At 45.6% G+C, this 12,977-nt stretch overlaps 2 protein-coding genes across 3 annotated transcripts in view; both read right to left on the bottom strand.

Moving 5' to 3' along the window:
• Positions 1–350: 350 nt before the first annotated feature.
• LOC138250082 (myb-related transcription factor, partner of profilin-like) lies at positions 351–5,601 on the bottom strand. The gene is made up of 2 exons (XM_069204482.1): positions 2,441–5,601; positions 351–1,221 (listed from the first exon to the last, which is right to left on the bottom strand). Exons 1-2 carry the CDS (start codon positions 2,925–2,927, stop codon positions 1,001–1,003), a joined length of 708 nt encoding a protein of 235 aa, XP_069060583.1. The 5' UTR covers positions 2,928–5,601; the 3' UTR covers positions 351–1,000.
• Positions 5,602–6,362: 761 nt separating this feature from the next.
• Positions 6,363–12,977, bottom strand: part of LOC138250080 (E3 SUMO-protein ligase RanBP2-like) — an 894,326-nt gene continuing 887,711 nt past the window's right edge. For both annotated transcript variants that reach the window (XM_069204480.1, XM_069204481.1), the window contains exon 28: positions 6,363–7,041. In XM_069204480.1, the coding sequence (XP_069060581.1) occupies positions 6,920–7,041 (122 nt within the window). In that variant the 3' untranslated portion in view covers positions 6,363–6,919. The remainder of the gene's footprint in view (positions 7,042–12,977) is intronic.

Here is a 12,977-nt window from a genome sequence, read left to right as displayed (position 1 = left end):
ACAGATTGTAAATAATTTCTTCTGAATATGATCACCTTCACCACTTTAGTTAACTAATTTAAATAAACACCTATTCTAATCACCATATCATGGTCTGGCTATTCATTTTTGCACACCTTCATCTCTACTTATCAGAATAAGAGTGTTGCCTCATGGAGCATTGCTGAGATACTGAGTAGGACACGGAACATCCCAGAGCTAATGTGATGCCTAACATACAAAGGTCACATACACACACACTCTTAATGACATATATCATGTACATATCTCCTTTGAAGGCCAACAGCAGACAGTAGGCACATTTCAGTTATCTACTGCACAGTTGATATGTCACATTACCCAGAGACAGATTTGTTGTGTAAGTGCTATTTATTGAAAAGTGCTGTAGTGCTATCTGTACATTGTCCATGATTGTGAGTCCATTATGGTGACATCTTAAATTGGGATCCAACACAAGGGGTTACGGAAATGCTTTTGACATGCTGGGGTTGATGTTTCAGACAGTGCAGAGGGACAGGATTTGGCAATGAGTAGGAGAGTGAATCACTGGGCTGGGTGACAAGATATACTGTGGTTAGCAGAACAGTGCTTGAGTACAGTTGTTATAAGACTCATGTTTCAAAACGCAGGACTTTGGTAATAGTTGGCCATGTGGCAGGGACTAGTGCTTCCGGGTACTTTTCCTTGTGAATGTGATCTGTTCCATGTCGTCGTCTTCTGATGTGTGTGTTGCCTGCTTTATCCTGGTTGTTGTTGGTTGTGAAGGGGCAACACACACCTCAGTGTTAGAAGACGTGGAGTCAGACATCCCGGTCGCTGCTCCCTGTGAAGGTCTTAAGGGCAGTACTGCTGCAAGGAGGGCCTGCTGGTTCTTGAGAATAGCAGCCACATCACCCCCCTCTAGGCTGGCTGCCATATTTTGCATCCCCACCCGCACCTCCTTTGCCAGCTCCCGCTGTACTCCAACTACAGTTCTCTCAAATCTGGTGCCAGTGTTGTCTTAGTCCTCAGCTGTATTGGAGCTGGCAGGTCTTACAATTGGGGTGGTGGGTGGTTCCTCTGCGATGGCTGCTTGTTCTGTGCTCCTCCTTGTGACAGAAGGTGGAGTCTGGAGGGTTTCAAGGACCTTTTGGATAGTCTCCTGGGGAATGTTTATCAGCTCGTCATCGATGTCATCAGGGAAATCTGGGACAGGCATATCGGCAGGAGATCCATCTTCCTCTGCAATGAAATAGGGTACAATTAGTGTGTCTGTGTTGTGGCAATTTTGATGTGACATGCCTGCCTTTTGATGAATTCACTTTGTGATCTTGTTTTGTGTTAATATCTGCAGTCCTTCAGATGGGCACTGTGTCAGGCCTATGGCCCAACTGTGTGTCACATGTATGTTATTGAGTTATTAGACTTGTCAGCCTCATCGCCTCTAGGTGTTGATTTTAGCCAAATACAGAATTGCCACCTTCTTTTCCTACTCGACCCTCTGTGTTCATCCATTCTCATGGTGAGACCTTTTACTGGCTGTGGGGGTTCTGGTGGCCCTGGCAGCACACTTAACAATCTAGACCTGCCCCAATCCCTGATCGTTCACATCGACTTAAATGTAATTGACATGTGGCATATCTTATGCATGGCAATGTTATGATCTGATATGGATGTTGACATTGTTAATGGGTCCTGCTGATGTTGGGTAATGTGTGTTACAGTGGATTGCCCTGATAGTCTTATCAGTGTCCTATTTCCTCCTCTGACTGTGCAGGTGTATTTCAGTGACCAGTTACATGACCCCCTCCTCTATGCTGTTGTCTGAGCAGTATGACATTTGGGATGTTGCCTTGTTACCCAGGCACAGGACGGACCCTGACATATGCAGCATGGGTGTGTCTTTAGTGCTGTGTCGCTCCTATTGTTGTTTACTTTGGCTGATGTTTGTGACAACTATGGGCATTGACATTTGAGTGTACTGGGGCCTGTGTCTTGTTTCTGGGGATTGTTGCAGATGTCATCCTCACCCCCTAATTTAGGTGTATATGATCCATGGGGAGGTTACTGCCATTGGCTACTTGAGCTGCACACAGATCAGAGGTGGTAGTGGCAACTGTTGTCGCAGTTAAATTGCAGTTGTCGGTTTGGCTAGAGGATTGCTAATAGGGCCCTAGTTAGTGTAGGAATTATGTTGGCTGACGAGTGCCAGGATGTAAGTTTGACGTAGTGGCCTTCCCTCCTGTCGTGGCTTTCCCTTTGCTCCATCGTTGGCATGACAGCATGCCCCCATGGGACTGTTGTTGGTGTAGTGTAATGGTGTGCCCCAGCTTCTGTCTGTGCAGGCCATGCCCCAATGCCATGCCACTCCATGTATGTGTTGACTTCCAGGCATTTTGTGGTCGGTATCCCCCCTGCTTGCAGTTAACATTTGTGCATTTTAATTCCCCATGTAACTTACCCTGCATGTGCGTTGTCTCCTGGTAGTCTGCGCTGTCCTGTCCTTGAATCCCTGTGACAATCTCCTCAGGGATGGCGGCTGCGACCATCTCCTCCATGTGGTCCAGGGCCTCCTGGTGGGCTGGACTCCCCCCTCCAGTCTGCAGTGCTGCCTTCCTGTTCTTGGCCATCTTTTCCTTGGTCCGGCGTTTGCAGTCATGCCAGCGTTTCTTGCACTCGATGACTGTTCTGCGTACTTCAGCCACACTGTTAATCTTGTCGACACTTTGTTGCCAAATGGCCTCTCTCCTACTGATTGGCAACTTTGATGTGAAAAACAGTTGGTGCTGGTGTTCCGTCACCTCTTTAATCAGAATTTCCTGCTCCTCTGCACAAAAGCGACACTTTCTTTTCTTCTTAAAAGTGTCCTGGTTCTTGTGTGGGTCCTCCTGGCTGGTTCCTGGTCTGCTGTCATCTTCCTGGGGTCTGTAGTGGTGTCTGGGATCCATTTTGGCTCTCCTCTGGTGAAATAGCTGTGTTCGCTGTGTTTTTTTACGCTATTGCGTAAAAAAAAAGGCGCATATCCGGTTTGCGGTGTCATAAATCGACCCACAGTCATTTCCGCCGCGTTAACGTTGTTTTCCTTTACGACTTGATGCCGCGGTGTGCGTCAAAAATAATGAATCCCAACTGTTGTTTGCACCGCCGTGCGTCAAAGTATAAATACGTCGCCCGCACGGCGCACCAAAATGGTGTTAGCCGGCGGTAATATTTTTGACGCAAAACTGCACCAGGGCAGTTTTGCGTCAAATAGTATAAATATGGGCCGAAGTGCCTGACTGTACAGGGCATGACTGCATACGGCAGGTTGATTCCTTAAACTGCGTTACCAGTTTTCAGCTCCTTCCAGCTTTGTAACACGTGCACTACTACTTACTTTATTTCGAATATGATTTATTGTGGTGATAGCTTCAGTCAAATGTACTTTTTTCCACATACCATTTGATTTAAATTAGCTGTAAGAAAAAGGGACAGAGAATGCCTTTAATATGCATGTAGTATTCATGTAAACCATTTTTAAACTTGAAAACAATGAAAGTTGTGTTTCAGGATCATGCACACATTTATATTGCTTAATGTAAACAATATTTCCAGGACAGTCATTTTCTGAGTGTGATAATAACGAAAGCTTCAAAGTACTTCAAACATTCTCTCATGAAACATGGTAGAAAATATGTTGTGACCTTCGGACAGTGGAGTACATAGTAAATCCATCTCACCAAAGTTTAAGGTTATTTAAAGAGTAGTCTGGGATTTCCAACCTGACTAATATTTCTCTAAGGTAAATCTATGAAAGATCCAATGCTGGAAAACTGAATAACTTGACAGAGTATATGTCCCAAAGACTCTCGAGGAAAAACTTCCAATGGGGCAACAATAAATCTCAGGTCACTCTGGTTGGGTGGTGATGCCTTGTGGTTTGATCTAAGCAGTCTAAGTATCAGGCACTACAGCGATCAAAGAGACAACTGGACTAATTAATGCAAGAAAAAGCACATTGCAGCCAGCAAACAATAGCTCATAAGCAACTCTGAAGTGACTCGTTTGGTGGGTGATTGTACACTATTGTTGTGAGGTTACTTTATTTTAGCTTAGGCCTGCAGCTTGTGCCCTTTTACCTAGACACATAGCATTGTATTATTTTTATTATTTGAGCAAAAGCTTCATTTTAGTGGACATTTTTAAAATTATTTTATCAGTTGTCCTTTCACGCAGAATTCTGTTATTCATTTCTCTGCACAACACTTTCACTCTGTGCTTCATTCAAGACTGAACGTGATAAGTTTGAGTTATTGCCGGCACAAAGCGTTCATGTTCCCCAACTCTTATACACAGACATATATGTGTTGTCATGTCAGGGCAGTTTCTCAGAACACTACATTTTTTATTATAAAATATCTCTCTGCCCCTATACGATAGAGGGGAATTCCCGCCAGTTGAAATTGCATGCTGCACATCGTCTATGTAGTTTCTGCTGAGACCGGATGCCTTCTCTGCCTCCACGTGGGAGGACTGAGTAGACCAACAGAACTCTTTTTTTTACCTACAAACATAGGTATGGTGGTCAAGCTCCTTCCAGGAGGGCTCATGAGCAGCTTAGGGCTTACACTGCTATGCTTTTTTTTTTATAGAATATTAGTAGTTCAGGAAGGGATTCTAGAACCATTATTGTGAAAGTATGGCAGGACTTTACCTATGTTGCACTTTCCTTATCACTGCTTTACTTTTATTATGCTTTATCATCGTTATAATCCCAATACATGCCTTTTTACACAGAATGCAGTTGATTCAATAAAACGTATTGAACCTTGTCCTGTTTCTGTTTGTCTTTGCACGTGTGGGACATATGTGACTGAGAGAAAAGGGTAAGATCTGTTCCACCATGGGTTTCTCTGAGGAATCTAGATGTCATGCGAAGGGCTGCCAAAAATCACTTCAACTTTTGGGTACTAGTGAGGTGCTGCTAGCTGGCCAGAAGGGTTAGGCCGACACCTCATACACAGCGCAGGATCAGACTCAGTCCCCCGCGCTTGGTGGTGCTGCTGCCCAAATCCAGCCGTCTGGTTACTCTAACAGGAGTCTTTATGACACTATGATGCAAATATTTTTGATGTTTAGTTGGATTATTCAGATATTACTTTCAGAATTCCATTCTTCTGGATATTTTCAAGGCAGAAAAACCTAGTGAAAACCTATAAATCAAGAAAATATTAACTAGAAAAAGAAAAACTGCTTATTTACAAGTACATTGTCCTGTCCTTGTCATAAAACAATTACAGTAATACGAATTGACAGGGAAGGATCATGTGCATGGGCAGTAGGAGCAATGGCAAAGTCAGTAGGTCTTACCTTTGTGACCTACTGGCATTACCAATGTGGTGCAGCATTGGCAACAAACAATGATTTTTTGCTGATGCTGTAAAGCAACAGTGAAAGAAAAAGGATGTAATGGCGTGCCACACGCATTAGTTCATGTGTGTCAAGACATGCTGTCACTTATTCAGTAGGCATGCCTGCGTGCATACTGAATGAAGCATTGGTCATTATTTTCTCTACAGATCTAACATGGCAGATGCAGGTTGGAGCTGTAAATAAAAAATAAATGTTGATTTTCCCAATAGTGCAGAGTGGCTCAGCAACAAATGGGAGCTAGCAGAGCCCTCCAACAAAACTAACTAAAAAAATACAACAGCATTTTAGGGAATGCAAGGGTTGGGTGAGTGGGGAGAAACCAAGGTAAGTAGAAGAAAGCAATGGGGATTGGAAGGCGAGTGAGGGAAAGCAATGTGGAGCAGCCAGTGTTTGGGTGGGGTAGTGAGGAGGGGGGTGGGGAAGATGCTCAGGCGACTTTTAGTATGGGGGAAGGATCAAATAAAAATAAAAAAGAAAATCTGGAGTTTGGGAGGAGGGGGCAAAAGAATGGCTGGAGGAGAGTGGGCATTGAATGGATAAGTAGCAGTTGAAGGATAGAGGAGTACTATGGGGGCCTGTATTATTGGGGGGGGGGGGATAGCAAAAGTGCACTCACAGTGCTGACAACCAAAGAAGCAAATATTTACATATATATGAGCAGTGGAAGGATAAAGTCAGTCAATCCAAAGGATGGTAAAAAGTCATGGTCTCAAGGGAAGGACACATTCAAGAAGAAGGGAGACCAGGCATCAATTACGAAGCAAGCAAATTAGTGACAAGATAGCCAACCAATAGTAAGCGATGTGTGGACTATGTTTTTGCTATGGGCACAAGAAACTTTCTCCCACAGACAGCAAATACGGTCCGTTAGTTGAGACCTAAAAAGGTCTGCACCTTGCTAAAACGTGAACACAGACTTATTATTTTCAAGGACAACCAAGTAACCAATAAAAAGGCTGCTTTCTCACATCTGACATTTATGCAACTTTATTTACATCACAAGTTTTAAAATGTGAATTTGTATTGAAAACACTAGGGCTCAGCTTAGGCAAGGACGTTACTAGAAAAATCAATTACACAGGTACTTGATTACTCATTACAAGTAGGAAAATCAAACACAGTAACTTAATATAAGATCAAAATGTGCTTGTTCCTGTTGATCAGTAACTGGGAATCCCCTCCGTGGAACATCGTGACTGGCTTTAACGTGCAATGCTCCCTGCTTCCAGTTCAGTTTCTTGCACTGCAACACTGATGTGACAGGACATCGTGGAACTCTAATGTGACTCAGTACCAGTAAAATCACCAAACTCCGACCATACTGATCACAGCGAAACCTAGCAGAAGCAGTATAGTAAAGTTCTATATTGTCTCGTCATCGGTTAGGAACTGAGTTTAAAGCCATGAAATCATCCTGCTCCTGTAACTCTAGGAGAGTATAACATTAATCACTATCATGTGATTATCACCTTCAACTCAAAATGTACAATACACAATGGTTGGCCGTTGTTCCAAAATGATTTCAGAATTAAGACACATGTTCAATTTCTGGCAAATTGAGTTGACATTCTTCAAATTGCTTCTTGAAGGCATTTGTCATCTCCTGAGTTTTGAATCTAACTGCAAGTTGTTCCACTTTTCCTTCACCTTCTAAATAAAACCAAAACAAAAATATGTTAGATTGCTTACCTCTTCAACTTAATGAGTATTCGAATATAAACAGAGGAGAAAACAGTAGTTTTAGGTATCAATAATGTTTAGTCTCCGCTACTAGTACAATTAGGGGATAAAAAAAGTCCTATGGATAGAAGTACTTACAACACAGTGGACAAATATAAGTGATATGGAATATTTTTTTTACTTGCAGAACAATTTACCTACCTTCGGTAATGCTCTTACTGGTGGATCCTCCATCAAACTGCAGATTCCTCACCCTGTGGATATCCCCAGGTATCGCCTGGAACTCTGAAAGCTGTGCTCCTGAATGCTGCTAGGCGGTGTCACAGGACCGCATGTCAACTCTGTTCTGTGATGGAAGTGACGAGCTGAGCAGTATGTAAGCGCATCCCTTGTGTGCTAAAATCAGTTTCTTTTTATAAGCCTGTCTGCATCCTCGGAAGAGACCCCCATCAGCGAACTGAAAGAACCAGAATGCGCATTCCTAAACTGAGATCTTTTTAGATGGAGAGAAACTGCATGTTCACAAAGCACTACTGCCTTTCCAGCCAGGTCTGAAAGTATGGGCATTTCGCTCACTCTATCCTGAAGGACCTTCTGATCTGGGCCGTTCCACAGACACTCCAACTTGAGAGGTATTGCTTTGATATCTATCCTAAAGGTGAGGAATCTCTGATTAGAAGTGTGCTTCAGAAAAACAAGTTACTCAGCTTTGGTAATTCTCTCTTTGGTGGATATTCAAACTGCAGATTACTCTCAGCATCTCCATTCTGTGAATGGTCTCCTTTCTAATCTAAAAAGGTCCCAATCAAGGAATACGCAAAATGGTATTGCTGACTGTTGGTGAGCTCCATGTCCAAGGGTGTGACATCAGCATGCAAGGATGGCACCCATATGCAGCTCTGTTAGTCACTTCAAGGTGAAAGGAAGTTGGTGCAGAGATGTATGATGCTAACTACCAGCATGTGGAAAGAATGCTGCTTACAGCATTTGGTTCCAGTCTGGTGCCTGGGCATTTTCCAGAGGAATAGAATCTGCGGTTAAATAGCGAGTATCCACCAGAATGAACGTTACAGAGATTAATTAACTCGTTCACTTGGATGGTGCCCAAAATTTGGAAATACAGGTGGTGAGATGGCTCAAGTCGTTCCTTTATAGGAACCACCTCTGCCCAGAACCTAGTTATGCGCCAGTGTGTGACTGCCCGTACACTTTTCCACTGCGTTGGACAAGTTACTTACCTTCGGTAATGCCTTATCTGGTAGGAACAATGTCTAGTTGCAGATCCCTTACCTTAGAATTTCCCCAGGCGCCAGTCTGGATACAGAGATTTTTCTCAAGCAGTACCCCTGCGCACCGTTAGGTGGAGTTAATCGGCTCCTCGTCCATGACCGGTATCATCCACGCCAGATATGACATCAGGGGTCCTATGAAGGCACCACCCTGGTGCCTACAGATCAGTTTCTTTCAAAATTTTCCATATCAAAAGTGCCCGAACCATGAAGAACACTGACCGCTGGTGCGTCAAAACTAGGTCCCTGAAAACTGTCCCCAGAAATCAGTTTGCAGAACAGGAGAATGGGTTAAGGTGCCTGCAACTAGATATGGTCTCTACCAGATAAGGTGTTACTAAAGTTAATTAACTTGCCCATCTGATAGAGACATCTAGTTGCAGATTCCCCACCTTAGAATAGATACCCAAGCAATACCATCCCTGGACGTGTGTCTGGGATTTAAGATCAGAAAGTCCTGCAGGACTGAACGGGCAAAGTGACTGTCCCTAAGGACCTGACTGTTCAGGCAGCGGTGTTTAGAAAACATGTGCAGAGATGCCCACGTTGCCACCTGAGGGATGTCAAGGACTGGAACACCACGTGCTAACGCAGTGGTTGCAGCTTTAGCTCTGGTAGAATGAGCACGCAAACCCTCCGGGGGCTGGTTCTTAGCTAGTGCACAGCACATTTTAATGCAGCGTATGACCCATCTGGAGATGGTTCTCTTCTGCACTGCCTGACCTTTCTTCTCACCCACATAACTGACAAATACTTGATCAACCACTTGGAACTCTTTGGTATGATCAAAGTAGGACACCAAACAGCTTTTCGGGTCCAGGCTGTGGAGTCTCTCCTCTTCCTTACAAGAATGTGAGGGTGCGTAAAAAGTAGTCAAGGTGAACGATTGGCCTACGTGCAATAGTTTAACCACTTTTGATAGAAAGGAGCCCTAGTACGAAGCACCACTTTGCAAGAAAAAATGGAAAGGTAGGGTGGCTTAGATGGTAAAGCCTGCAGCTCACTCACCCTGCGGGCAGATGTAAATGGCCACAAGGAAGGCTGTTTTCAAAGCAAGAAGCCTGAGAGGACAATTCTCGGAAGGAGCGCACATGAGGAATGTCAGAACCAAATTCAAATCCCATTGGGTATAATCAATGGAGAACGAGGAAACGTGAGTAAGGTCTTTAAGGAAGCTATTTACAATGGGAGACAAACAATGAAGGTTGATCAGGCAACCATAAAAACACAGCAATGGCAGACAGATAACCTTTGAGAGTGCACATAGAGCCCTGCTGGCCCAAAGAAAGGATAAACAGAACCTCAGAGAGAGGGCAGAAAGGGGGTCAACAGACTTGTCTGTGCACTATGCCACAAATTTCTTCCAACGAAAGGCGTACACTGTTTCGATGTAGGGATGCCTGTCTGGCAAGATTACATTACAGACTTCAGGTGGAAGGTCAAAAGTTGTCAACTGCTACGGCTCAATAACCACGCAAGAAGGTGGAGACTGGACAGGTTCGATTGAGAATCCTCCCCTGCTGCTGTAACCAAAGGGACAGTCTGATTGGAGGATTGATAGCCATGCTCAGTAGCTCAGGATACCAGACTTTTCGTGCTCAGTCCAGAGACACAAGGATTACTTGGGCCCATTCGTTCTTGATCTTCTTGAGAACTCTGGGCAGAAGTGGTAAGGGCAGAAAGTCATACAAGAGGGCCCCGAGTTCCATTCGAGATTAAGTGTTGCTGAGCAATTGCTGCCTTTGTAACTCCAATGCACAACACTGCTGACATTGTGCGTTCTAAGCAGAGGCAAACAGATCTAACCAAGTCCCTCCCCACTGCTGAAAGAGACCTTGCGCCATCCCCGGATAGCAATACTATTTGTGATCGACTAAGCACTATCAGCTAAGTTTGTCCACAGAGATCCCACCAAATGTTGAACCACCAAGGAAATGCCCTGTTGTTCCAGCCACGTCCAATGGCACAGAACCTCGAAAGGGATCTGCCTCTGACCCAATTGTGGTTCATTAGCCATCACTGCTGATCCTGTGCAGTTCCCTCCATGACCTGGACCATGTCGGAGAGATTCTCTGGATGCTGCACCCACTGTAACTTCAGATCCCACTGCAGAGCCAGCATATGCCACCTCGCAGCTTGGGGGGATAATCCGGAAACTGCACTATGTCCAGTGTAGCTCTGATGAAAGGGCGCAACTGAGAGGGAGTCAGGCACAACTTTAACACATTTATAGTGAACCCCAGTGAATGTAGGAGGTTTGCCGTAGTCTGGAGGTGGGAGACGACAGCCTGAGGTAGGCCTGCCTTCCACAGCCAGTAGTCGAGGGAAGGCTGAAACCACTGATCTGTGCAGACGAGCTGCGACCACCACTATCATCTTGGTGAGCCCCCGAGGGGCGCTGGTATGACCACTGGCTCCCTGATCCACGAGGATGGTGGATCCCATGCCTCCGGCAATACAGAGGCTGGGCAGCAAGCCCAGCATGGTGGCTGGAGGGAAAAGAATGTGGCTGGGCACCTGCTCTATAGCTATGAAAGGGGCAAAAATCAAGGAGATGACGGGCTGCCGTGAGGCCCAAGGACCTGGCCGTAGCACAAGAACCTTTGAAGCGCTCAATCGCAGAGTCTGCTTTCTCACTGAAGAGATGGGTGCCATCAAAGGGCATGTCCATAAGACTGGCTTGGACATCCGCCGAAAAGCTAGACATCCTCAACCGGGGTGGTACCTCAAGGCCACTGTTGAAGCAATCACTACTACTTAACATGAAGCTCCCTCCTCCGTAGCCCCAGTAGGGGGAGAGAGCATGCCATTAACTGGGGAGGGAACCAGTCCACTAGCTTCACCCAGGTCCATATGCCAGTCCATGGGGTCTTAGAGCTGCTATTCTAAAGGGTCCAGCAACCCTTCCCATTTCTCACTGTAACCTAGCCTAAAGGAATATGGCTCAGGATCTGGCATAAGGGGCAAAGTCCCTGTCAGCACTGGAGTTAGCATCATACGACCCATCCGGCTCAGTATCGGAGTCAGCAATGAGGATGGGGCAGCGCCACCTGGGGGCACTGGAAGCGTTGACATCAAGACCAGCGCCGGGAAAGGTCAAAAGGGTACTTATCCAGAGTCGAGTGCCGGGCTGCCATAAGCTTTAGGAACTGCTCTCTCAAAGCTTTCAGATTCATGAGCCGGTTCTCGGAGCATGACTTGGGTCATGGTTGAACTCTAGATACCAAAGGCACACGAGGTGAGGATCCATCATGGACATCACCCGATGGCAGAATTTGCAGGGCTTGAACCGGGTCTTAAGCGAAGACATCCTTGACATACCAGAAGTGTTCAAAAACCCTTCGACAAAAGTCGAAAAAAGACAAGTGGAAAAGTGAATATGGTATAGCTCTTTCTTTGGGTCAGCACTGGTTGGCGAGGAAAGAAAATAATGGACGTCAGTGCACTGAGGTGGTGCCTATATAGTTCCTGCGACGTCATATCCGGCACGGACGGTACTGACTGGTACAGAGCCAATCAACGCCACCTAACGGCACACAGGGGTACTGCTCGAGAAAAATCTCCGGATCCAGACAGACGCCTGGGGAAATTCTAAGGTAATGAATCTGCAACTAGATGTCTCTAGCAGATGAGCCATTTACTCTTCTTATCAGGAAGAGGGACATTGCCTTTGGCTTGGCCTGAGGTGTGAAACACCAGAGAATTGGGAAGGGGAGAAGCTGACCCCTGATGTAGATAGGGTCTCTAGGTAAGGCCTCATTTTATTTTCCACCCTGTGTGTTACTATCCTACACTCTTCTGGCTCTTTTGAAGTTTTTCAGGGTAGATCTGATCATGCCTTTGAGCACGGATTAAAACTGGACTGTGGGTTCAGACTTGAAGAGTCTACAGTGGGAGTCTTCTTCCTCATGAACGATGTCCATGTCCACCTTATTATACGCTGGAACCCCCTGAATGCACTCATGGTAGGTGTTTGTATCAACTGGCAGGGTTATCCTAAGAGGTCCAAGTTAGAATCGCCTAGCGGAGTTGACCCTCTAGTCTTCTCAAGGTGTCATTGGTGGGCACAGTGTTTAAGGGTTGATTGAATGGGTGCATTTGGACTGACTGATCAGTAAAGGTGCATAGGGACCTAATAGAGGTGGAGTGTTCAAGCATGGTGGTGGAAATGGTGGCATTGGAGTGGCAGGTGGAAGAAGAGGCACAGGTGGAACAAATGGAAGAGGGCTTGTGCCCATGGCCCTGTGTTTCTTTGGTGTGACTTGAAAGGGGCCTCTGAGGACAGTTTTTCTTCAAAGGTAAGCTTTCTCTTCCAAGGAAGAGTCTGTGAGGGCTTCGGTGGAAGTGATTTCTCTAAAAGCTTCACAGTGATTGAGTGAATAAAGAGATACTGCTGCGTTGAGCCATTGTAAAATTGGTGTTGTCAATTCCTTGGATCCAGCTGTTGATGGCGCTTTCACCTTCAACTGAATCTTCGGCATCGAAGGAACCTTCAGGGTCAACTTCAGGTGGGAGCAGGGCTGCTTGGCACTCTTAGGTGGAAGCAGGCTTCACGGCCAGAGAAGTCTGGTGCTCCTTGGCAAAAGCTTGGTGTTCTCTGGCAGGGCTTGCTCAACT

The sequence above is a fragment of the Pleurodeles waltl genome, chromosome 8 (assembly GCF_031143425.1).
Source record: "Pleurodeles waltl isolate 20211129_DDA chromosome 8, aPleWal1.hap1.20221129, whole genome shotgun sequence".
NCBI classification, from domain to species: domain Eukaryota; kingdom Metazoa; phylum Chordata; class Amphibia; order Caudata; family Salamandridae; genus Pleurodeles; species Pleurodeles waltl.
The sequence above is the reverse complement of the archived record's forward strand: the minus strand, read 5'-3'. Positions and strand labels throughout refer to the sequence as shown.

Bases quoted from the DNA above. Each gene is read 5' to 3' on its own strand.
- LOC138250082 (XM_069204482.1), bottom strand. From the start codon at position 2,927: ATGGATCCCAGACACCACTACAGACCCCAGGAAGATGACAGCAGACCA. The intron at 1,222-2,440 runs GTAAGTTACATG...ATTTCATTGCAG, and splicing joins GGAGACAACGCACATGCAGG to AGGAAGATGGATCTCCTGCC.